Source organism: Leptopilina heterotoma, unplaced genomic scaffold (genome assembly GCF_015476425.1).
Source record: "Leptopilina heterotoma isolate Lh14 unplaced genomic scaffold, ASM1547642v1 Lhet_73, whole genome shotgun sequence".
In the NCBI taxonomy this organism is placed as follows: domain Eukaryota; kingdom Metazoa; phylum Arthropoda; class Insecta; order Hymenoptera; family Figitidae; genus Leptopilina; species Leptopilina heterotoma.
Window position 1 is genome coordinate 80,847 of NW_025111169.1, and position 26,595 is coordinate 107,441.

Below are 26,595 nucleotides of genomic sequence, written 5' to 3' on the forward strand. Positions count from 1 at the left end.
AACCAACCGAGTCGACGACGACGAGCCGAGAGAGAATTCAGCCCGGCTCTGTGAGCGGGGGCCAAGAAAGGGACACGACAAGCGGAGAAAACCGTTCAGATTATATACTATACAAGCTGCGAATAACGCTGTATGTCTGTCTGTAGTATTCAAGCAACAACAATTTCAGTATATTTTCTTCCTTACCCCTGAACGTATCTCGAGTGTTTTAAGTTTAAAACTCGGCCATTGTGCGTGGAATTATCCAGTTTCTCAATTTACAAAACAATTTGACAGGTCAGTGTGCTTTTTTATTTATTACGAAAATAAAAATCGTAGAGCCGGCTTTTCATTTATTGAAATTTCCTCGCAATGAGATGATCCTGATCCTTTTATTCTACGCAAGGATATTGATGCGAGATTCTCAACTAGCAATCACAAAAGCCTAGGAATTTTCTGTAATAATTATTTTTCTATTTATTGAAAATTGAGAAATTTTTTGTTTATATATCGATTCTTCAATTTATTCGAAAACAAAAATCTTTTTTTTTTATTAATTCCGGTGAGAGAGATAAAATATATTAAAGTCGTTGAAAGGGTGCGGCCGATATTCAAATTTACACCTTCGCAAATTTTTTCGAAAAATCACTGATTTATCTTGATCTGTGCTCATTTTGTTCGTCTTTTGTTTTTGAAAGGAATTATTTTGTTTCCCACGAAATTCGAAAGGCGGCTGACATTTAAAGTGAGCTGTCTTCTATTCATATTTTCCTTTTTGTCTAAAATTTATCAAATTTCTCTTCTCACTGATTTCTAATTTCGAAAAATTTCCCACTCTACATTTTTGCAGTCCTTCCGAATTTTTTCTCTTTGCACTTTTCTTCTTTTTCGAAAAATCTGAAAAAATAGAAAAATTAGCTTTTTTGTAGAATTTTTAATTAATTTTCTTTGTTCGGCGATCGAAAAAAAGTTTGTTATTACCTTTTCTCACGCTCCTTTAACAAAACACACTGATAAGAAAAAGTATTTTTATCTCAGTGACTCCGAAAATGCAAAAACAATTAGAATTTTTATTAAAATGCAACAAGAATTGCTGACAATCGAAAAAGAGATTAAAGAAATTGAGATGCCTTTGTTTACAAGTATCGGAAAAGAAAGAAATGAAAATACAGCAAAGAAAGTTGTTTAATATGCACGTGTGCAACACTTGAGTCATTCAGTGTTACAACAGATAAATTTCAAAAGAATTAAAACAAAAAAAAAGTTATTTTACTGTATTATTGACATAAATTTTCCACCAATGTTTTTCTTCTCATTAAAATCGATTGTTAAATAAGTTTTGAAAAATTTTCATATCCGGAAGAGAAAGAGAGAGAGGGTGAGCGGAAGCATTGTGAAAAAAAGAGATAAACTATTGTCAGGGCGTGGTTTTTTGACAAGTGCATTTTAAAATATGTTTGCAATATGAAAAAAAAGGAAAAAAAAAGTTTTGCCTCTGACTGGAAAGCATATAAATAGCCCTACCCTTTTGTGAATATTATCACGAGTTTCAAAACTCCGAATGGATTGAGCGAATCATTTGTAAAAAAAAATTTGTAATATAGCAAATTTTGTGGAAAAAAAGAATTTTAATTCTAATAAAAAAATTAATTCTAATGAGAAATTTAATTCTAAATAAGAAATTTAATTTTAATAAGAAACTATTTTTCCGAAAACGAAATATTTTTGTAAATTTCAATTAAATTTAACTAAGAAATTAATTTTTATAAGAAGAAAATGTTCTTTTTGTAAACTTCAATTGAAACTAATTTTTATCGCCAAATTTAGAAATTTTATTTTAATAAGAAACTAATATTCCTAAAAGGAAATCTTCTTTTTGAATATTTCAATTAAATTTAATTTTGGCCAAACTAAATTTTGTCTTCAAATTTAGAAATTTAATTCTAATAAAAAAATTTTAATATTAATAAGAAACTAATTTTCCGAAAAAGAAATCATTTTGTAAATTTTAATTAAATCTAATTTTTGTCACCGAAATTTAGAAATTTAATTCTAATAAGAAACCAATTTTCCTAACAAGATATTTTGTTTTTGGAAATTTTTTTTAATTAAAAATTAAAATTGAAGTAATTAAAATAAATTAAAAAATTATTTCAAATAAGAAACTAATATTCCTAGAAAAAATAATTTTTTTTGTAAATTTCGATTAAATCTAATTTTTGTCACCAAATTTGAAAATTTGATTCTAATAAGAAATTAATTTTTTTAAGAAGGAAATTTCCATTTTTGTAAATTTCAATTAAATCTAATTTTTGTAGACAAATTTAGAAATTTTATTCTATCTAATAAGAAACTAATTTTCCTAAAAAGAAAACTTTTTTTTGTAAATTTCAATTGAATTTTATTTTATTACCAAATTTTGTCTTTAAATTTAGAAATTGAATTCAAATAAAAAAATAATTCTCCTAAGAAGAAATCTTTTTAGAAATTTCAAAATAAAATCTAATTTTTTGTCACCAAATTTACAATAAATCTAATTTCAATTAATTAATATTATTCTTTTCTTAATTAATTTAATTATTTATTAATTATTGAACAAAAGTTTACAACGTCGAATTTGATAATTTGCGAAATAATAATTTGGAAAATCGTCAGGTTTGACTTTTAAAATTCTTGTTCAATTATCAATAAATTTTATTAATAATCGGTAATAAAAATTGAGAATATTGATAATTATAATTTTATATATTGTAATTTAAATAACAACTTTAATTCATTTTGAAGTGTGATTTCAATAATAATTTTAATAGATTTCAAATTGTAATTTAAATAACAATTGGAATATAAATTTAACTATTACAATAAAATTAATATTTTTCCAGCAAGATTTGTAAATTTGTAATGTAATTTTGTAGAGAAAATTTGGACAAAAAAACAGATCAGAAAAAAATTTTACATTCCTGTCATATTATTAATCACGAATCACCTTCCCCTCTACACTGAACAATTATTTTTATCACTCATAAATGATTTTTAGTCATCTATTTAATATTAAACATGTAATCATTAGGGTACGTTAAACTTGAAAATTATTCTATGAATAAGTCCCTAATAGCATGACTAGTAAAAAAGAAAAAAATGTTTAAAACTGTTGATAGTAATGTAAATTTTAATACGTTCTTAATTATTTCTCTCTTTAAATTAAATTCACTAATAAAATCTAATGAAAACTAGTTGTAAAACAAAATAACTGCAAAATGTGTTAATTCACACACTTAATTAAATCTGAAATGGAAGAAATTATCCTCAAATGCAAAATAGTTTAAATTACTAATTAATGTAAATCAATAAACATTATTCTTTATTTGTTTTGAACTGTTTAGAAAAATAAAATTGTTGGTTGTATTTATTACTTTTACTTGTTAACTGAAGAAAATAATTATAATTCTAAAGTTCTGAACGTTCAAATGAACGAAATTTATTTATTTCTTTCTTCAAAGTAAATTTTTATTAGACTAATTTTTTTATTTAAGAGTAAAGAAAAATTAATTATAAAGTTTCTAAATGAAAAATTTTCAACTTTTAATGTTTTAACTTTTATTACAATCAGCAATTTCTGAAAATAATTTTAATAAAAAATATTTCGTGCGTTTGAACTTTTAAAACTTGTGAATTACAATTCCACTGAAATTTTGAATGTTTAAGTGAACGAAATTTTTCTATTTGAATATTTTCAAAAATTACTATAATGAATTGAAAAATAATGTAAATTTAACATTCTCTAATTAAAATTAAATTAAATGAATTGAAATTATATAAAATATATTTTTTTAATAAAATAGAAATTAAAAATAGTAACAATAATATTGACGTTCAAAACTTTAGAGACAGAAATATTTTTCCTCCTTATGAAGAAATATTGAATATAAATAAAATAAAAAAGGAAATTAATATAAATATTTATAAGTAAAAAATATGCAAGTAAAGAAATATGTAAATTAAAATTAAATATTATAAAGAATATTTCAAATTTTGTCCGAATCATTCATAGTTTTGATATTAATTTTCAAATTTAATAAAAAAGAAGAAAATAGAATGAAAAGAAAAATTCTTTACGGATTTGTAAAAATTGTTGACTTACATCCGTTATAATCTCTTATCGAACATCTGCTCTATTCAACGATTTCTGACAAATTTACTAACGATTTAGTGTTGAGGGGTGAGAATATAAACTATGACAGGAATGACAAATTTTTCTCCCCCGCCTATTATTGTGAATCGTTTTTCACACAAATGTAATTTTCCCCAGTTAAAATCTTTTTTCTTTTACAAAAGTAATTTTCTGTTAGCATTGAATGCTCAATAAAATTCCACAGTTCACGAAAAGAAAACTAATATTTAATTTTGTAAAAGTATTTTACAATTTACAGAGAAAATACGACCAAACGAAAAACATCATCGCTTTTTTTCCCCCAAATTGAAAAATACTTTCATAAAATTAAATATTTACATTTTTTTTCTTTTCGTAATGAGAAAGAAAACCCAAAATACTATTTTGAATAATTCTTTAGTGACAAAAATATTTTTTCTTCGGAAAATTAAAAAAATAAAAAATGTTTTCCTAACGAGAAGAAAAGAAAATCTAATTTCTACTCTTTTCCTCTATGAATTTTGTAAAAAAAAAAAAAATTTTCCCCTCTCTCGAATTCAAGAAACAGAATAAAAACTTATTTTTCTCTCGAATAATTTTATCACAGAAAATTGATAGATCCATTTTTGCATTAGCAGTGTCCCTGACGTTCAATAAATTAATATTAATCTGAAATCTCTTGAAATGATCACAGTGAATCGTAGCATGCAACGTCCTCGCTTATATTCACAGAGATAGGCAAAAGAGAACAAGTAGAATTCAATCATCATTTACGATACGCATCACAATTTTGCCTTGGTAATTCGCATTTCCTTTGAAGACTCTTTTTATTTTCATGCGCAATTACTATTAAGTGTTTTGCGTCGTACCTTATTAAAAGCAAAAAGAAAAATTCGTCTCTGATGAAAGAGGGAACATTTCTGCCGGTTCATATCATCATCAACTCTGGATTGGAGATTTTTTTTTCCTCCGTTTTCCACCAAATCGAAGACACAGGCGCAAAGTTTTGCTCGCAGGGCTCACGAGGAAGAGAGAGAGAGAGAGTGAGAGACCACCCTTTTCTACGACCCTCGACCCCTGGAGCTGTGCAATGCCAATCGATGAAACCGTCTGCTGTTGCTGCTGCTGCGAACCGACAGAGTATAGTAGTCGAAAAGCGCTCCCTTTACCGTCAGTGTTCACGTCCATGTCCCTTTAGTCCTTAATCCACATATGAATCCGCCCACGCATATTCGCTGTGAAAATACATTCAATATTAGGGTTTGTTTTATCTACACCACTCGTCAGTAAAAATAAGGGCTTTCCGCATAAATTTTTATCAATCGTTGTAAACCACCATCCACTCCAGAGAGAATATATATACATATCTTTATATTTCAATCTATATACAAATATATACCAAGAGGTGAGTCCTTCCCTATCATATTTTTTTTCTATATAAAAAAAAAATTCATTCGTTTTAAGGGACTACAGACAATGACGTAAATTCTCTACTATTTCCTTTCAATTTTTTTTCATCGGTTTTTTTCTATTTCTGCATTAAAAAAGTATTTTATTTTTTCATTATCAATACTGATATTTATTAATTTCTTTTTTAATATTATTATTTAATATTAATTCCTATTATTATTTGGTGAGTCCTTCTCTACTATATTTTTTCTATACAAAAAAATCCTCCTTTCAAGAAATGAATAGATAATAATAGTAGCATTTAGTTCTTTTTATTCAAATCACAGTCCCGAAATTCAATAAATTCATTCGCTTATTTAGGGACTTCAGACTATGACGTCATTTCTTTTCAATTTTTTTTTTATTAGATTTTTTTTCTACTTCTGTGTTAAAAAAGTATTCAATTTTTTTTTTTTTATTATAATTATTTGGTATTTTCATTATTATTATTTAGTATTATTATTATTATTATTTGGTGAGTCCTTCCCAGGAACGTTCTTTTCTACACAAAAAGTAAAAATCTCTCAAAAGATCCAGTAAATTCACTCGATTTTAGGGACCTCACACTATGATGTAATTTCTTTTCAATTTTTTTATTACATTTTTTTCTATTCCTGGTAAAAAAGTAATTTATATTTTTAATATTATTATTATTATTTATTTTTATGAGTATTATTATTATTGACTTATAAAACGACAAAATGGATATTTTATCTTCTATACTACTTGTTATGGTTAAGAAAACCTACTTTTATATTATTTTATTTATTAATTTTTATATTTTGGAAATATGTTTCCATAAAAAAATATTATTACTATTAATTTTGTTCATTACAAATTAATAAAATTTGCTAATTAAAAAATGGCAGTATTTGAAAATTAGATAATAAATTTTTACTATCACTATACTGTTGATTTTGTTTTTTTGGTGAATAAATTTTTTTTTTAACTTGAATAATCTAATAAATTGGGGAATTTATTTAGAATTTAATGAATTTTGTTAAAAATATATTCAAAAATTCCGAAAAAGTTCATGGTCTCTTGATAGAATCTTTACACAAGTAATTAATTTGAAAATTAAAAACTTTCACCAATTCCACAATTTTTTTTTATTTGTGCTTCGATTTTTTTCTCAACTTTCACTAGAAAAATTTTGTGTAATTTTAAAAAAGTATTTTTTTTTCTTATCCAAATCAATGAGAATTAAATTTCAAAATGTTTTACATTGAAAGAATTTTGAAATTTTAAATAAATAAATTTTTAATTCCTGGCGGACAAATAAATAACAATAAACATTCAAATATTTGTTAAACAAAAATTAATTAAATTTGAAAAAATTGTATTTAGAAATTCTGAAATAATGTAAAATATAGTAATTAAAATTTTTTGAAAAAAGTTAAATTTTCGAAAATAATTTTAAAAAATTGAAAAAAATGTGAAGTTTTCTCGAAATTCGTTGAAATAAATTTTACATTTCAAAGAATTTTATTTTCTCAATTTAAAAAATTACTTTAAAATATTATTGAATTTTTTGAAGAATTCTAACTAAAAAATTTGTAAAATAATTAAATGTCCCAAAAATTTGTGTATTTAAATAATTCAATTATCGTTGAATTCAAAAAAGAATAAGATTTTGAAAAATAATTTTATATTATAGAAGCGTTATAACAGGAATTTTAAGCAATAAATTAAAAATAATTAAAGTTTTGAATAATTTTCCTCAAAAATTCTAAAAAATAATTGTCTTTTGGAAAAATTGCAGAGTTTTCAGAAATAAGCAAATTTCAAAAGATTTTACATTTAAATTATTAATAATTTCAATTAAAATAAATAGAAATAAGTTTTTTAATATTTGTTTAACAAATATTATGAAAATTTTAATAATTTAATGTAGAAATTCTAAAAAAAAATATGATTTTGAAAAACTATTTTTTTTTTGAAGATAATTGAATTCGCGAAAATAATTTTAAAAATTGAATCAATTAAAAGTATTGTCAAAATTTCATTGTTATTTGTTTGCCTGCCAATATTTGTTTATAATTTTGTAATACTTTCTTCAAAGTAATAATAAAAAATAAAATGTAGAACAACAAAATGATAATAATAATTGACGGCTTGTCCCGTCTATAAATAAATAAATAATAATAGTAAAAATTGCAAAAAAATTGGTAAAAAGAAGACTTGTATATCATTGCAAACTAAAATTATTCGCAACACACATCACAAACGAAATAGAATTATCTTCTCAGCAAAAAAATAAATTACAAATTTATTGATTTGAAAAAACACCTTTTATAATTTCTGACCTTCAAAAAATGAAAATTCTCGATAGAATTGAAATAAAAAATTTTACTAATATAGTGAAAGATAAGAATTCAAAGATTAGTTACTTTAATCGAGTCCAATAAATCTTTCGCGATTGAAAAAAAAAAATTTCCAATACGTAGAAATCAATTCCCGGTTTATATTTGTTTTCGTGACGAATGAAATAATTTAAATTGCATAAAAAAGAAACTATCTATAAATTTTACTTAAAGAAAAAAATTTAATACACTTAATTTTGTATATAATTATCTCAAGGACTATGTATAGATATTTTCGATATATAATTTTAAACTGAAATACTTATATATAACGTATATAAAATAATAAATTTACATCAATGGCTATATAATTTTAGATCAGATACAGTTAATAAAGTGTATATTTCTATTTTAAATTGACATTGATGTCTAATGGAAATTTGTGTAGGAACTAATAATTACCAATTTACTATATGTATATTAGAAAATAAATTGCTATATGCAATTAGTGTTGCACATTTCTAATTTAATTAAAATCAAAAAGGTACAATAAAACCCACTCGCGGGAAGATTTATTTGTATCATGCGCGGTTGATAATTAATTTCTTTTCGGAAATTGAAAAAAAATTATCGTTTCGTTAAATTAAAATTGAAATAATGTAAATAATTTGAAAATAGGAAATAATTTCAATAGACTTTAATCGAAAGAACTATTTTCGAAATTATTTTCGAATTACTTTCGAAATATTATTTTCAAAACTTATTGAATCAATTTCGAAATAATTTTAAATGGCTGAATCATTTTCGAAATATTGTTTTCAAGTTGTTAAATTATTTTAGAAAAATTATTTTCAAATGGTTGAATTATTTACTAAATAATATTTTCGAAATAATATTTTTGAAATAATATTTTGAATTATTTTCGAAATTTCTTCCCTTAATATTTGCTTTTTTGTAAATTATTTGAAACTCATTGAATCGTGATGAATCAGTAAAATTATTTAATAGTTTCGTCTGGGAAGTTGGACTCTATAAAGTTCTGTTTCAGAGATAAAAGCTTTCAACGGAAACGGATCTTCAATGTGCGTGCGACGACTGACAATGTGATTCTGCTGTGGTTGCCAATAATAATAGTTATCAATGAACAATTAACTTCACTCTTGGAATTTTAATTTTTTTTCAAAAAACTATCTTGCCCCCTTATTTTTAATTGTATTCATATTTTTTTCGTTTACCGTATCATAAATCGTTTTCCAAATTAATTCGTTACCAACTGCAAAAAGAATTCAAATTTTCCTATTAAATTCAAATTTTCTTTTCCTATTTCTTTTTTCTAAAATTCCTCACCAAATTTTTTTTTATTCTACAATTATTTTCTTTTCAGAAAAAATCAAAAATATTTTTTTCCAAAATTATTTTCAATTTTTTTTTTTTTTTGATTCTTTACAAAAAGAGAGAAATTAATATTTTCTATTCCAAAAAAAAAGAGAGAGAAAGAGAGTGAGTGACTCGAGCTAATTTATATATATAAATATTGTGGGAAAGTCAATTATTTTCTTCCACAATAGAATCGAACATTGACATACATGAAAGTTTATCGTAAAATTTATGTGCGCCAACATATATTATCTTCAAAAAGCAATTGCCTGGGTTGTTTTAGCTGCTGTAACTAGGCTACTATACAACGCGCATAAAACTATTATGCAGTCAGTTAACTCGTTTACCTTTCGATGTTGAGCATTTTACACAGGATACTTTAAATCGAAATGCATTCTCCTATTCTACTGAAAATGACTGTACGATGTGCTCCATTCGTCAATGTTCAATCTTTTGCCATCTTGTCGTGAGAAACTCCAAAAGAGAAAGTCCATGTTTACATGCCCTCCTTACATTTTCTTATTTCTTCCCCCCAAAAATAAACCTACAACAAAATATTATTATTAGAGCTGTGAATTTTCAATTTATATCGAAATCTGCAATTTTTATACAATTTTGCAAAGAAAAAAAATCGAACGGGAAAAATATCTTTACACTCGTAAAGATATTTTTCCTGTTCGATTTTTTTTTCTTTTTTTTTGGGGGGGAAAATTCACACTATTTTTTAATCCTATTTCAAATGTAAAAAATATTTAAAAAATTTTAATAAATAGGAAAATGAATAAAATAATGGAAAAAATTGTACCTAATGAACAAAAAAAAAATAAAAAAATAATGTAAAAAATTGAAAAACGTAAAAAATAAAATACTAACAAAAATTGTAATAAATACAAAATTCAGAAAATAATTGAAAAAAAATTAATACGTAAAAAAATAGATAAAATACTAAAAAAATTCTAATAAATAAAAAAAAAACAGAAAAATACCAAAAAAATTGTAATGAATCAGAAAATATAAAAAATATTGAAACAAATTTTGAAACCTAAAAGATGAAAAACTGGAATAGTTGAACTAAAAAAAAATTATTTGCTATGAAGGAAAATCACAGAGGAGAAAGAGTCGTTAATTCAACGAGAGAGATTTTCTTACATGAAGAAAAAGGGGTACGTGAAATTCTTTACATAGCAGCAGAGAAAGAGCCATTATATTCCTTTGTATAAACTCTTAGTTTAGTTCAGAGACTATTGAGACTTAATGGAATCCAACCAGACAAAAAAACAAAAAAATAAATAAAATAAAATGGCAAAAAGAGGGTGTCATGGGAATTCCCCTTTGGTTTCTGTCGACAAAAATTGGGGGAAGATATGTATATACATATAAATGACTCACGTCAGACATCCCTTTTTTTTGAAGAGAGAATTTTCCCAACCCTTGAACGTCATATCACGTGGAAACCCTCGGCTCTTAATTCTCTTTCTAAACGAAATTTGAATGTTCATTATGAATATTTTTTTAATATTGTTTCACGTTCTCTCTTTCTCATTTTTTCACTCTTCTCTCTCCTCTCTCATTATAATTTAGATTTTTCTAATTGTTATTCTTATTTTTATATCGATTTCATTTTCATCCTTCACATTCAGATTTTCAAATATTGAAAAAATCAATTTTTTTTTGTTCGGGAGTTTTTAGATTTTTAATTATATATATTTATTTTTTATTTATTTTTAATTTCTTTAACTATTTAATTGTTATAGTTTTTAAAATGCGTTTTTAATTGGATTTTTAAAATTTCTAACACGATTTTTTTCTCGATTATTGAAAAATCGAAATTATTCCCATAATAAGCTATAGGAATTTATTAATTTTTAAAAAATTTAATTTGGAAAATAAAAAATATTCCCATAATAAACAATTTTTTCAAAAATTATTTTAATACTTTCATATTGTATCTTTGTTCTTTTTCACTAAAGAATGAATAATTGTAATCAAAAAATTGTTTGACCTTTGCCATTAAATCTTAACGATACTTATCAGTGAATTCCAAAGCTTTGAGACGCCACTCGATGATACCTTGATGACATCACAAGTGCATTATTTGTAATTTAATGTTAAACGTTATAAAAAAAGAAGCAAATAATTAAAAATATGAAATATTCAGATTTTCAAAGATTTTAATTTGAAACCTTTTCAAAATTCAAATATTTCTAAAAATTCACGCTCTAATGCTTTTAATATTCAATTATAACATAAAATATTAACTAAAATCCGTTTTTAAATTAATTTTTATCGAAAACTTCTACGAGAACTCAAATAAATATTTAAAAAATAAATAATTTATTTAAAAAATATTTAGCAATATTTATTTAGCAAATAAAAAAATTGATTTTTGTAAAAAATGAAAAGTAAAAAAAACCATTTGAAAAATATTTGTCGAAGGGAAAAATTGATTTTTGGGTAAAAAGTATTTTAAAAATATGTAGCAAAGAAAAAAATCGATCATTGCAAAAAATAGAAAGTAAAGGCAAAAATTTAAAAAATTACAAAAATTCAAAACTAAAGAAAAAAATTGATTTTAGTCAATTTTTCAAAAAATGAAAAGTAAAGAAAAAAATACCGATTTTGATACAGATAGTTAGGTTCGTTAGTCGTCACGCTCGCACGAGAGATGTATTCTGCTCCTTCTTTTTTTTTTCTTCATGCATAATAATTTCTAGACAGTCTATAATCTACTTGAGTTTTGTTCCTATGGATCTATGAAGTCTGTCTTTATTCTGTAATGTGCAATATGCTACGATTACTTTACGTGTTGCATATCCACCTACCGGTTAATAAACATCCGTCCGCCTCTTCATTCACGAACCTCCATTAATTGCGATTACTCAAGTTAATTGGCAACTCGAGATTCTGTTCCTTTGTATTATGCGGGTATAGTTAGTTACTTGTTCTTCAAATCCAGCAGAAAGAGAGAAGAATAAAAGATTTCGATCCTCATTGAACAAAAAGGATTCTGCATATATACTTTTCTATATACCGATGCAAGCATTTTTCCTTCTCGTTCTTCTCGTTTCTATTCCTTTCGAGATTTCCAGTTATCTGTAAAATGACAGGTATCTTAATTACATCCATTCGTCATAGTGTCGGAATCTAATTATTTTTATTAACTCTATGTAGTTTTTTTCTGTCTGCGCACATGCACCGGAAGAGAATTTTTGTCACCTGGGATATTTATTTTTAAACTTCAATTTTTATTTGGAATTTTTATTAGAATTTTATACTTAAAATTTTTATTTGGAATTTTTATTTGGAATTTTTATTTAGCATTTTTATTCAGAATTTTTATTTCATTTTTTCTAGAGAATTTTTAATTATGACAAGAAATAATTAATCAGTAATTTAATTTATTAGTTAAATTAATTTACTAACAAAAAAATTGTTTATTAAAATTTTACCTTCTATTTAATTTTTAATAGACAGTCTTTAATTATAAAAAAAAATTATTCAGTTTACTAGTTTACTGGTAAGAAAATAATTCATTAAAATTTTACTTTTTAATCTTATTTGCAATTTAATACAGAATAGACAAAGTTTACGAAAATTGCAAATGAGAGAAAAAATTTCCAAATCGCAGAAAATTCTTCTTCTCTGTAAATTGTAATTTTTTTCCCTCATAAAAATCAAAAAAACATTTTTCATATTATTGTTTGTGACAATAATTCTCTTCCGTGATAAATACATTTCAATTGACGAAGACGAGGACGAGCTTCGTTTTATATTACGAAAATGTTTTTTTAAGTGATGTAAGAAAAATGCTTGATTTGGATCAATTTAAACACTGATCGTAAATGCACTTGTCTAGGTCTTATTTAGAGAGTGAAAAAAAATAATCTTCTACACTACTCACTTTCGCACATCTTCAGGGCTCGTTGAAAAATAAATGAAGCATCTCTTCGCGTGGCATCTCAATAAATTTTCATAACCATGAGTTTACTGTGCGTCGTTTTTGCTAAAGAATGTCCTGTTCTAGTCGAGGTTCATTTTAAATGCTTATAAATGGCCTTATTTGCACCCAACATCAGATCGCGCATTCAGAAAATGGCATCGTCCTCACAGTCTCGGCCTAGTTACCTTATTAACTTTGCGATCTATCGTCTTCACCGAAGAGGTTCCTTTCCATATTCATTCTGATTCGAGTATCTCTCTTATTTCTGTCTCGCTTTTTGTATGTGGAAAAAATATTCCCTTTTCTTTCAAATTTAATCCTTGGGAACAAATTTTCGTTTTTAGGTTCCTCTCCCATTTTTCAGTTGCTGTGAAAAAAAAGTTAAATTTTTAGAATCTTATTTTCTTATATTTTTATTTGTTTTATTTATTTTCATCAACTGATTAAAATGAGATAAAAAATAATTATTGATCAATTAATTTGAATCTCTTTGCAAAATAATTTACATTTCCCTAGAGTTTTGAACGTTCAAATGAACGTAGTATTTTTTTTGTTCAAATACTTTTTAAAAATATCTGTTCTGAAATAAAAAAAATACTGTCAATTCAACATTTACATTAGTAAGATTTTTGAAAATTTAAAAAACAGTTTATTTATTTGTTTACTTATTTAGATAAATATTCCAATAATAACTTCAAAATTCTAAGTTTTTGGAAAATTTAATTATTTTCAAAACATTTTTTCAAATTTTATCACATTTTTCGATTTTTCATCAAAAACATGATTATTTTCAAAAAAAATTGAAATAAAATTCATTAAATTAAAGTTTCTGGGATTTTCAGCAATAATTCTTTTCTAAATCAATTATCTTTTAATAATTTTGAGAAAATCCATTAAGAATTGAATTATTCAAAAAAAGGTCACGTAAAATGCAATTTAAAATTTAATTGTTTTTAATTAAATTTTACAAAATTTCGATTATTTGAAAGTTTTTCAATTGAATAAATATTCAAAAATTACGAAACAATTACTAATAATTAATTCATTTCAAAAAATTTTAAATTACAATTTTTTAAAGAACTAAAAATAATTTTTTAATTACAATAATTAAAAAAACAAAAATTTTATAAATTTAATTTGAAACTTTCTGAAAAATTATTTTCAAAATTTTCGACTCTAACTCTTTCAATATTCAATTATTTTCTTGAATTTTTAATCCAAATTCTTTTTTAAATCAAATATTTTAATGATTACCAAAAAGTTCTTTGAAAATTGAATTATTCAAAAAATAAAAGAAACTTCATTTAAAAATTTAAATACAATTTTAAATATCACTTATTTTGAATTTTATTTTACAAAATTCTAATTATTCGAAAATATTCAAAAATGCCAAAAACTGACAAATAAAATTAATTTATTTCAAAAAAATTCCAATTTCAATTTTTTAAAGAACTAAGTGGAATTATTTTTGATTAAAATCATTTAAAAAACAAAAGTTTAAAAATTTGAATTTGAAACTGTCTGAAAAATTATTTCCAAAAATTTTTACCATAGTTTTTACAATATTAAATTATTTTCTAGAATTTTTAACCCAAATTCTTTTCTAAATCTACTATTTTTAATGCTTATCAAAAAGTTCTTTAAGAATTGAATTATTTAAAGAATGAAAAAAAATTAATTCAGCATACAATTTAAAATTAAATTATTTTTAATTCAATTTTAAGAAATTTTGTTTATTTTAAAATTTTTTCCAATTTATTATACATTAAAAAAATTCAAATTTAAATTTAATTTCAATTGAAGTTTAAAATTTAATTATTTCCAGAAATTTTTACTACAATTCTTCCAAAATTCAATTATCAGAATTTTTATTAAACTTTTTCTTTAAATCAATCATTTTGAATAATTTTCAGAAAGTTTTTCAAGAATTCAATTGATGAAATACAAATTTAGGGTTTTTTTAAAAAAAGTTTTTAAGTTGAAAAAGTTAATTCAAGGGCCGGTTTAACATTTCCAATATAATATTTTTGAAATTTTCCAAAACCAGATTTTTGCAAAACAATGTAAGGCACTTTAAAGGAAAAAAATTTATTTATAGTTATTTTTCACATTCTGAAAACTAAAATAAATAGTATTTCATACCAAGAAAGTGAAATTTAGTTGCAAAATTTGGGAGAAAAGTCGAAATAGTCGCATTTTAGTAAAATAATTAAAATAAAATTGAATTTCAGTAAAATAAGTCCAAAAAATCGCATTTTAGTAAAATAATTCAAAAAAATTGAATTTTAGTAAAATAAGTCCAAAAAAATCGCATTTTTCAAAAATAGCTGGAAAAAAAGTCGAAAAACTATTATTTAACACCTGCGTAATTTGAATAAAATAAATAAAAGAAACGAAAAAAAAAGATCTCAAGTATCTGGGAAAATTTTCGTGTGAGCAATAAAAATTAAAATTGTTAGCCGCGAGTAATTCTGTAAAAGAAGGAGAATAATTACATATATTTTGATGTTCAAAAAGCGTAAAAAAGTGATTTTTAAATTGAAATTCCCTGCAATGTCATACCGTTACATTCTTTTATATGTATTGAATCAAGAAACGTATTCTTAAAGTACAAAAATACATACAATATCCTCACAACCGGACCTTTAGCATCAAATGTATGCTGCTGCGTATTTGGCCTCTTTCAAAGTCTCCCTGGATATAAGCGCCGTTCTCATACCATAAAAGGAGCTTTGCCTGCCCATGTTGACCTACTAATCACTCTTTTTTTTTCTCCTCTTTCATTCGAAATAAATGCGCTATGGACATTTAAAAAAAAATTCATTCAACAATTCATAAATCACTATTTCTTCATATCGAATAGAAATAAACAAATAGAATTCTATTGTGAATTTAATTTCGTTTGCTTCTCAAACAGAATAAGATTTTTTCTCCTCAGAAAAAAAATGTCTTTTTTTCAACCAGAGTTTAACCATTTCCAACCGAAGATCTACTAAGTCAAAAATTGACAAAATTAAAAATTTACTAAATAAAAATTTACTAAATTCAAAATTCACTAAATTAAAAATTTACTAAATTCAAAATTTACTAAATTAAAAATTTACAAAATTAAAAAATTTACCAGATTAATAAATTTACCAAATAAAAAAATTACCTTAAATCTTTTTTTCCCGAAATATTCGCAATTCTTGTCTTTCGTTTCCTGCGCTTCTTCTTCTTCTTCTCCTTATTTTTTTTTCCTAATTTAGTAATCCCCTTATGTAAAGAATTTGGCTCTTTGTATGCAAATGAGAGACCCTCTCTCTATTTATATCCGCGATTAAAGTGTTTAGCATTCCAAAAATCCGGCGTCAAAATTTTGAAATATTAGTCTGTAAATTCCGGAAATTCATGAGCTTAATTTAATAGATAAATAAATCGTTTTTTTATAAATGGTAAGAGTATTTTTTTTCAAATATCTGACTCACCGATAAATTTTGTAAGAACATGTGGCCAATGTGACTAAATTCAATTCGAGGAAGCATTTTTTTTTCTCTTTTTTGAATGACTAACACCTGCTTGAAGATGGTGGATTTAGTGTAGTAATAATCACCTGCCTCCAAGGGTTGATATAATCTGAAAAATTATATTTAATTATTAGTAATACTTTTTTTATTCAAAAATGTGAAAAAAATATATCTCCAAAATTTTTAACTTTCAAGTGAACGAAGTTTTTTTTCGAATTCAAAACTCTTGTATTCCTTGGAGGATTTAAATTATTTTCAAAAATTTGAAACAAATTCTTGTCAAGAATTCAATTTTTTTCATGAATAATTGAATTCTTCGAAAAATTTCAATTATTTTCAAAAATTTTAAACAAATTCTTGTCTAGAATTCAATTTTTTTCAAAAATAATTAAATTCTTTACAAAATTTCAATTATTTTCAAAAATTTGAAATAAATTCTTGTCAAGAAATTCTTTCGAAATAAAATTCATCGAAAAAATTATTTTGAAAATTATTTTAAAAAGTTGAAAAAAATCTTTGTTTAATATAATTCTGAGAAGAATTTAATTATTTTCTAAAAATTTTAATAAAATTCAATAATTAAATGTTTAATTTCAATTATTAAGAAACACAATTGTTTTAAAAACTTGAAAGAAATTGTTCATAAAATTAAATTACTTTAAAAATTTTTAATTAAAATTATTAGAGAAACTCAATTATTTAAAAAAAATTTCTAAAAAGAATTTAATACCGGAATACAACGATTATTAATATAGATTTTTGAAAATTTTTCCTTCGAAAAAAACATTTCGTTCATTTTTGAACGTTCCAAATTTTTGAAGCAAAACAAATTTTGTTCTATACTAAAAAAATCAAGTATAAAAAAATCTAAAAAATATAAATTGTAAAAAAATGAAATTAATATAATTTTTTTTTATAAGATACCTAAATAAAAGTGTTATGGAAATATAGTAGCAAAATAGTGAGAAAAGAAATAAAAATAAGTAAAGAGAAAGAAATAAAGTAGCTAGAGACGATAAAAAAAAATTTGTTTAAATAATTTTTTTTTATTCCTATTGCATGAGAACATTTTTTTTCCTCGTATGCTTTTATCACTTGGGATGTTTAACTGTTTCGTCGAAGAAAATTACTTCCTTCTTCCTAGTGTCTCTATAACTGAACTCTTTTTACTATTTCTAACGGACTACACGAAGTCATGCTCATAAACCGAATAACATGATGCGACATAATGAATGAACTAATTACCAATTAATTCTACTGATGAAGCGCTCATACACAAAAAAAGCCCTTTACTTTTCTCTTTAAACATCAATCAATGACAAAGTGATTGTAAGTTTCAATTTTTTTCAAATTACCAATTTTTTTCTTTCTCTCTGTTCCTCTATTTTTAGATTTTGATTCAATTCTCACTGAAATAATTTTTTTTCCAACTAATTCGAAATAAAAATTAAAAATATATTCAAATTAAAAATTAATATTTTTTGTCTTTCTATTTTTATATTTTGATTTAATTCTTACTAAAAAATTTGTTTTCCAAATATTTCCGAAATAAAAATCGAAAATGTATTAAAGTATAAAATTAATATAATTAACATAAAAATAAAAATAGGTAAATATATTTCTAATTTATTTTTTATTCTCGTAAATATTTTTGAATGAAGAACGTTTAATGTAAAATATAATTTAAAAAGTAAAAAGAGGATAAAACTTTTGAACAATAAAATTAAATTTTAATTGCGATTTTCAACGATTAGAAAAATTAAATTAATTTCAAGAGATAAAAATTTAAGTGAAGTCTTAATAGTGAACCTTTGTTGAAAAACAAATTATCCTGAGAGCTCTCTCTCTCTCTATTGTTCAATGAAATAAAACAATAGAATGATTACAGATACATATTTTTAAAAATAAAATAAAAGAACAAGGAGCAATTGTTAAAACATGGTTTGTTTTACTCAATATAATCACACGTCTCTGCTCTATTTAGAGAGAAAGAGAGAATTTTTATGTCAATCTGTGTCAAGTATAACTGGAAAAGGAAGACTTTGAGTCACACTTTAAATTTGTACCACGTCTGATTATGGTTGAACACATTAATTTCCCATAATCAAGCAACTTAATCTTCTTTAAACGCTCTTCATTCAAAAAAACAAATCATTTACCGCTGAATAAAAAATGTTTCCCAACAAAAATTAAAATCAAACAAAATTCTATATTTTCAAAATATAATTTCAAAATTGTTTTCAATTAATTCAATTGTTTAAAATTGAAAAGAAAATTTAAATTTTTGTAAATTAAGAAATTGAATTAAAAGATATTAAATAAATTAAAATAACAAAGAATAGAAAATTAAGAAAAAAATAGAATAAAATAAAACGTATTAATTACGTAAAGAATTTGGATCTTTGTATGCAAATGAGACCAGATAAATTATTTAATAATTATAATATTAATTAATTAATATACAACCGAGAAAATATATATATTCAACTCAGAACCGCCTGGATTTTATTTGCTGCAAATAAATTGTTTTTGCTTCAAATAAATATTATTTGATTCAAATAAAAACTTGATTTATGTTATAAAATTTTTATTCAAAACAAATAAATAATTTGGTAGACAAATGGACTTTTCTTTAAGTCAAATCCTAAATTATATTTAGTTTGAATAAAATTTTTCTCTGAGTGTAATAATAATAATTATTATTTACTAATAATTTCTCGCAAATGAAAATTTAGTTTCATTAATTTATTATTTAATTAAAATTGTATTTCCCTAAATTTAGTTTCCTTTTCTCAGCCTTCATTCTCACCAATTAAAAATAAAGAAACTTGACCTTGCACTTCCTTATCTTAAATTGAAATTATCATTAAAAAGTCTCTAAAATAAAAGAGACGTGAAAGTAAGAATCATTGATATTATATTGAATTCATAAAGAAAATAAGAAAGTGGAAATTAAATGGGTATCAAAACCTGCTATGAAAATTCAACATCATCGCGCTCTCTTCTGAGAGTAGCATTTTCCGTTTTAGACGAGTTGATCTGCTTCGAATTGATGTTTCTTTATATAGAACATTTTCACTATTGCATAATATTCCTTTCGAAGAATTTTTCTTTTTATTCCTCTGTATATATCGATTATTATCGTTTTCATTGCAGGAACGTTGTCGTCGTCGTTGTCGTCGTCGTTCAGTGACTTCACTCTAGTGGAATGCTACCTTTTGTTATTTCTCAAGTCCTTTACGTTTAGTAATCACTTTTTTTCATGATTGTCATCAAGGAAGTTTCTCTTGTTTCATTATTAGTTTGACACTTTTCTTGTTCTCTGGCCCAGATATTAAATTACAATTAACAGCTGAGGAGCTCCATTTTTCCCATGGCATCTGAAATAATTTTTGTACAATTTAATTATGTAGAGTAGAATATTAATAAATTCTGATATAAATTAGATTTTAATTAATTAAATTAAATTAATTAATAATAAAAATTAATCGTAAATATAATATTTATTACATTTTTTTGTTTTATTCGTTATTAATTATTAATATTAACTATTAATATTTACTTTTCATAATTCTTAAATAGATTATTATTTAAATAATTAAAGGAAAATATTTTTAAAGCAGCTGAATTTTTTTAGTTTAGATTTTTTTTAAATTTATATATAAAATGTAAAAAATTTTTCTGTTTTCACGAAAGAATGTTGCGTTATGACGTTAATAAAAATTGTACGGTCATTGACTCGAAAAATTACAGGTGCAAGCAATAATAACTCATTACTCAGATCTTGGAATAAATAATGAATCATTGTGAAAAACAAGTGAATATACTTTAAATCGATTTTGTCGCATAACTTCCATACTAGATCGGCAATCGAGTCAGTGAATAATATTCGCAAATATTTGAATCATTATAAATTGTACAAATAAAAAATAAACAATTTTAAAATTTCTCAGAAAAAGAATTTCACTTTTCAATTTAAATTTCAAATCAATTTCAAAAGGAATTTCAGATTTTTTTTCTCATTCCTTTTGGTTTCTTAATTTTAAATAATTACAGTTAAAAAAAAACCCCCCAGAAAAAATTGATTTTCTACAAAAATTTTGAATTTCTATCTTAAAAATTTTGTTGTATTTTTTGATTTTTGGTTTTATGTTTTGCTGTTTTTGGTTTTATTTACTTTTTTAGTTTTGATTTTTAATATTATGTTTTTTTACACTAAATATTTTTATTTAGCGTAGAAATTGAATAGAAGAAGTTGAAATTTTCTTTTTTTAAAAAGAATTATCAATAGCACTTGTTGCTTCCTGCTCGTATTTAATTATTATTACTCTTTGAATGTTGGTCGAGAGTGTAAACGTGGCACACCTCTTCAGTAGAAGAGTCCTCTCAAGAAAAGACATCGTGTGCATATAATAGAGAGTGCACCCTCGACCTCTTGTCTGCCTCACAAGTGTGGAGGGCTTTTTTCCTATATACACTTTTTTTGCCAGGATATAATCAACAATTTTTCCTTTTTTTCGCCATTTATTTCTTTATCAAAGCTTGTAAAATTACTCGCAATAAATGATAAACTTGACTCGCTTAATTAGACTTAAAAATAAAGTCTTACGTCGACAGTGCGAACGAATATTTTTATAAACAGTCGTTTAAAAAAGAGCCAACAAAGAAATACACTAAAAGAAATATTTTAATATTAATTTATTAATATTAATTAAATAAAATATTATTTTACTATTTTGAAACAGTATTTTACTCTGTGTAATTATTTTAAAAATTTTGTACTAAATTCTTTAATTGTGACAAAAAATATTCTACTTTACTATAAAAATTGAAAAAACTTTAAAATAGAGTAAAAAAAAAATAAGAGTACATACAAAAAACCTTTTTCCGAAATTATTAAATCAGTTACTGGAGATTAATATTCAAGTGAAACAATGTTTTCGGTTTTTCTACATCTAAAGAAGTTCTGATGATCCTTCAACATCAGAAGAGTGCCGTTAGTCGACCGAATTCGCATCGTCAAACTTCCTCGATCAATACATTATTCTCTTTCAAACTTTTTTACGCTGTTTTTTATCTGCATGATATATCGTTAATAAATTAATATACAGCACGTTCGAGACCTAATTCAAACAAAATAATGATAATAACATTATTAATAATACTTATAGAAAAATGGTTTCAACAAAAAAGCAAATATTAATAATTATTATTTATAAATAAATATACAAATAAAAATAGTAATAAAAATAAACTCTTTCTAACTAGTAAATTTTGAATTAATATTTATCTATTTCGACGTTTTTTGACCTTCCAGGACTCGGATCGACTTTGAGGGTAAAAAAAAGTCGTTTTAGCCGATTAATGATAGAAAAATGTCGGAAAAGTCGTTTATTTTATTCAGTTCTAATCAAAAGTTAAATTTTTCGGTTTATTTAAGTAAATAAATAAAATATTTAAATACTTGCAATTTTTTACGAGAATTGAAAATTTTAAAATATCAATTTCAAATATTCTAAATTTCAATTCTTTTCAAAAATTACAATTGTAATTTTTTTTAAATTCAATTACTTTTTTGGAATTTTTAACTAAACTTCTTCGCAAAACTAATTATTTTTTTAATAATTTTTCGAATGTTCTTCGAGAATTTAATTATTTAAATGAAAAATCCAAATTTTTAAAATTAATTTTGACTGTAACTCCCTTATCTTCATGGATTTTATTTAAAAAAAAAAGTTATATTAAAACATGAATTTTTGAAAATTACGTAATCAAAAATATTGAAAATAATTGTAATATTTTAAAAATTGTAACAAATAAATTCTTAAAATTAGTTTATAAAAATATTTTTAAAAAACTGTTGAATAATAATAGATTTTTCAATAATATATAATTGAAAAATTTCGAAATAATTGACATTTAGTAAAATTGTTTAAAAATAATTGAAATTTTTTAAAGAATTTTAAACAAATATTAAAAAATAATCAATATTTTGAAGAATTTTAATTACAAATACATGACAATAAATGTTTTCTTCAAAATTATTTATAAATCTAAAAAAATTCGATTTTTTGAAAGTTTTAATTCACGTCTTTTGAAGATAATTGTATTTTTAAAAATTATGATAAATGCATATTATGAATTAATTTTTTTTAAATACCTATTGTAATGTAAATTTTTTGAAAACAAATTAATTTAAGATTTATTTAACAAAATAATTTATATATTTAATAAAAATTTATTAAAAGAATTTTAGGACAATTTAAAATACTAATAAATGTTTTGAAGAATTATTTTAAATGAAAAGTTTGAATATAATTCATTTCTCCAAATTTTTAAATAATAATTCTAAAAAAAAGTAAATTTTTCAAGAAATTTAAAATAATTTTTCTATATATTTGAATTTTAGGAAAAATGTAATTGAAAATATTAAAAATAATTCATTTTTAATTTTTAAAAAAATATGAATTCTGAGAATTAGTTTTTTGAAAAATGCTTTAATATCTAATTAAGATTTTGAAGATAATTCTTATTAATTTACATTTTCAAATTTTCATTAGAAGATTTTTTATTAAACTTCTTGACTATTCAATTATTTTCAAAATTCGCAATTAAAATTCTCTGAAATTAGATTTTCAAAAATTTAATGAAATACTTTTAAAAAGTCAATTGTTTTGAATAAAATTTTACAAATTTTGAATTATTTAAAAACTTTTTGACAGTATTCATTGCTGTATAATGAAAAATTTTTGAGACATTGTTTCTTAAAAAATATTTTAATATAAGTTTTTTGAAGATAATTTTCATTAATTTTCATTTTCAAATTTTTATTTATAAGATTTTTTATTAAAATTTCTGAAGGTTTAATTATTTTCAAAATTTACTATTAAAATTCTCGAAAATTCAACTTTTAAAAATTTAATGAAATACTGAAAAAATCAATTATATTCAATAAAATTGTACAAAATTCCAATTAATTGAAACCTTTTTTGAAATTCATAATAATATATCACTAAATTTCGAAAATCTAATGATTATAAAACAATTATTCAAAAATATTTAGAAATATTTAATTTTTGATAATTTCATAAATCTTTTATCATTTTTTATACCATATAATAAAAATCGAAATAATTTGTATTTTATACCAAAAAAGGAGTATTTTGTAGCAAAATTTGGAAGAGAAGGCGAAAAAATCGCATTTTTTGATAATAAATCGGAAAAAGACGCCTTTTTTTTAAAACAGATCGAAAAAATTGCCTTTTTTTGAAAATAATCGAAGAAAATCGCCAATTTTTTGAAAAATAATCGAAGAAATAGCGTTTTTTGAAAATAGTGGAAAAAAGTCCAAAAAGTCATACCATCTGAGGCCTTATTTTCAAATAATAAATGAAAATTACTATACTTATGAATAAATAAATAAATTAATGAGTAAAAATAAATAAATGGAAATGTACTTGAGTCTCAAAAAAAATTTTTTTCCGCAGATCCTTCAACCACTTGGCATCATGTCGAATCCTGTTAGTCCATCCTTGAACAATCTGCCCAAGGTAGCGGTTGATTTGAAGAGTCAATTAGAAGGCTTCGATCAGGCGTGTATGAAAAAAGCATCCACGACGGAGAAAAATGTTCTGCCTTCGGCGAAGGGTGTGTATACCTAAAAAATAAAAATTCATTTTACTAAATTTGAAATGCAAAAATAGTTTATTATTATTAATCACTACTAATACTTATATTATTATAATATAAAAAGTTAAGTATTTTCTCTAATATTTTTTCTACTCTTTAATTTCAGACGTAGCCGTGGAAAAAAATCAGCAAACCCTCATTGCTGGAATTGAAAAATTTGACCCCACTAAGTTGAAGCATACGACGACTCAGGAGAAAAATCCTCTTCCCGACAAGGAAGGTAAAAATATTTCTTTTAATTAATTCAATGTTATTATGAATTGCGTTTAATTTAATTTTTACTTTTTTACCAATCAATTCATTGAGTTTAAAAATTAATTTTTCTAATGAGATTAACTCATTATTATTGTAACCAATTCACAACAAATTTTGAAAATAGTATAGAAATAATAAAAATAATAATAAATTTTAGTCTAAAAATAAAAAATAATAAATAAAAATAATGAAATAATAATAATAATAATAATTTTTTTCAGTAATCCAACAAGAGAAGGGAAAGCAAGAACTCATTTCTGGTATTGAAAATTTTAATCCTGCGAAACTAAAGCATGCAGTGACCCAAGAAAAAAATGTCCTCCCAACCAAAGAAGGTTAGCAAATAAAATAATTATTTTATTTATTTATTTATTTATTTAATTTAAGTAATTACAATTTTACGAATTAAACATTTTTTTTGAAACATTTTTTTATTCGAGTAAACAATTGTTTACTCAAATAAAAGAATGTTTCCTAATTCCTAAAATTGTATTAAACACAAAAATTAAAATTAAATTCAACTTTATTACTTTTTACCTAATTTGCAATTTTTTTTCCAATTTTTACAGCAATTGCCGCTGAGAAAGTGTCCGCATAAAGTGGAAATTGGTTACGAATAACGACCATCAAAGGAGAGACTTGTGATTTCGCTACTTTTGTATATCGTATATATATATATAATATTTTATATTAATTACCGACGATATAAAACAAAGCGAGCATCCTAACGTTAATATTAATCTTATGGATTATACTTAAAAAAAACTAGCATCTTATGCTTTATTTCGCGCGAATCATAATTATAATAATTACAAGTCGAAGCCCCTAATTATTCGACGAATCCTACGCAAGAAAAAAAAAAATATGTCAATAAGATTTATAAGTTGGCATTAATTTCCTTAATAATATGATAATAAGCGAGAAAAAAAGACAACTCTAGATTCGATATAGTTTATTTTTGCATCTCACGTGTAATTTTGTCGCGAACATTTAATTTTGTTCATAATTTAACTGCTGATAAAGCAAAAGAAAAGAAAAATGAAGAAAATGCGGAAAAAAAGACGAAACCCAATATTATTATTATAAGTATGAGCATATTATTTTTCAATGAAAACAATTTTTTATAACAAACAAAACACACAATTTATATAGCAATAAATAAGTAACGATGATGCAACACTGTCAAAATGTTTGTGCAACAACAACAAAGAAAAAACAAAACAGTATTTTATATATTGGGCTATTGTATACTTTTTTAACATTCATATACAATGAATTTTCCGAATACGATTAGGAAATAATAAACAAACATTTTTACGCAATTCGCCTATATTTTTATTTCCTAATTATAATTTTATTCCATATAGCAAATTAGTAAATTACTTTCTCAATTTTAAAATCGAAATTGGAAATTTAATTCAGAATACGTAAATAGTAAATATTTTTAAATAAATATATTGAAAATTATTTTTTTTATTATTTACTTTATTATTATTTTCTGTAATTAGTTTTCTTTCGGTTCTATTTTTTAATTTAGTTTAATATTTCTGTACTATTTTACAACTAAATAATAATAGACTCTTATTAAAAATTTATTAAATTATTATTTATTTATTATTAAAACTATTTTTAGAAATAAGATTATTAAATCGCCTGTCAATAATAAAATCGAATTAATAATTACTTTAAAACCTTTTTTACGATATGAATCGTGAATATTTAACCTAACTTGTAATTGATTAAATATATTTTAATAAACAATATTGCAATAATATAAAAAAAGAGAAACAATCGAAAAATAAAAGTTTTTATAGGTTATTTTTCGTTACATTCAAACTTATTTCCAAACGTACCGAATTTGGAAATTTTTTGTAATTAAAATTACCCAAAACAAATCTGAAAGAATCGTCGAAAAAGAAAGAAGAAATATTTAATTATCGGAAATTA

General features: G+C 23.1%; 1 protein-coding gene and 1 long non-coding RNA gene across 5 annotated transcripts; one reads left to right on the forward strand and one right to left on the reverse strand.

The window, feature by feature from the left end:
- Positions 1–25,970, forward strand: LOC122510709 (thymosin beta). Its single transcript, XM_043625542.1, has 5 exons — positions 1–276; positions 24,192–24,351; positions 24,500–24,613; positions 24,870–24,983; positions 25,218–25,970. The coding sequence occupies exons 2-5, from the start codon at positions 24,213–24,215 to the stop codon at positions 25,244–25,246; spliced, it is 396 nt and encodes a 131-aa protein (XP_043481477.1). The 5' UTR covers positions 1–276; positions 24,192–24,212; the 3' UTR covers positions 25,247–25,970.
- Positions 283–24,298, reverse strand: LOC122510710. 4 transcript variants are annotated; one of them, XR_006302459.1, is made up of 11 exons: positions 24,162–24,298; positions 21,579–21,827; positions 19,675–20,084; positions 16,666–16,813; positions 16,353–16,569; positions 15,823–15,996; positions 13,160–13,565; positions 12,081–12,351; positions 9,606–9,802; positions 4,999–5,364; positions 283–876 (listed from the first exon to the last, which is right to left on the reverse strand). It is a non-coding gene; the product is annotated as an uncharacterized LOC122510710 (long non-coding RNA). The 4 variants fall into 4 exon arrangements; XR_006302457.1 differs by lacking the exon at positions 283–876 and having other exon boundaries at positions 4,048–5,364; XR_006302460.1 differs by lacking the exon at positions 283–876 and having other exon boundaries at positions 4,048–5,364; positions 16,353–16,593.
- Positions 25,971–26,595: the final 625 nt, after the last annotated feature.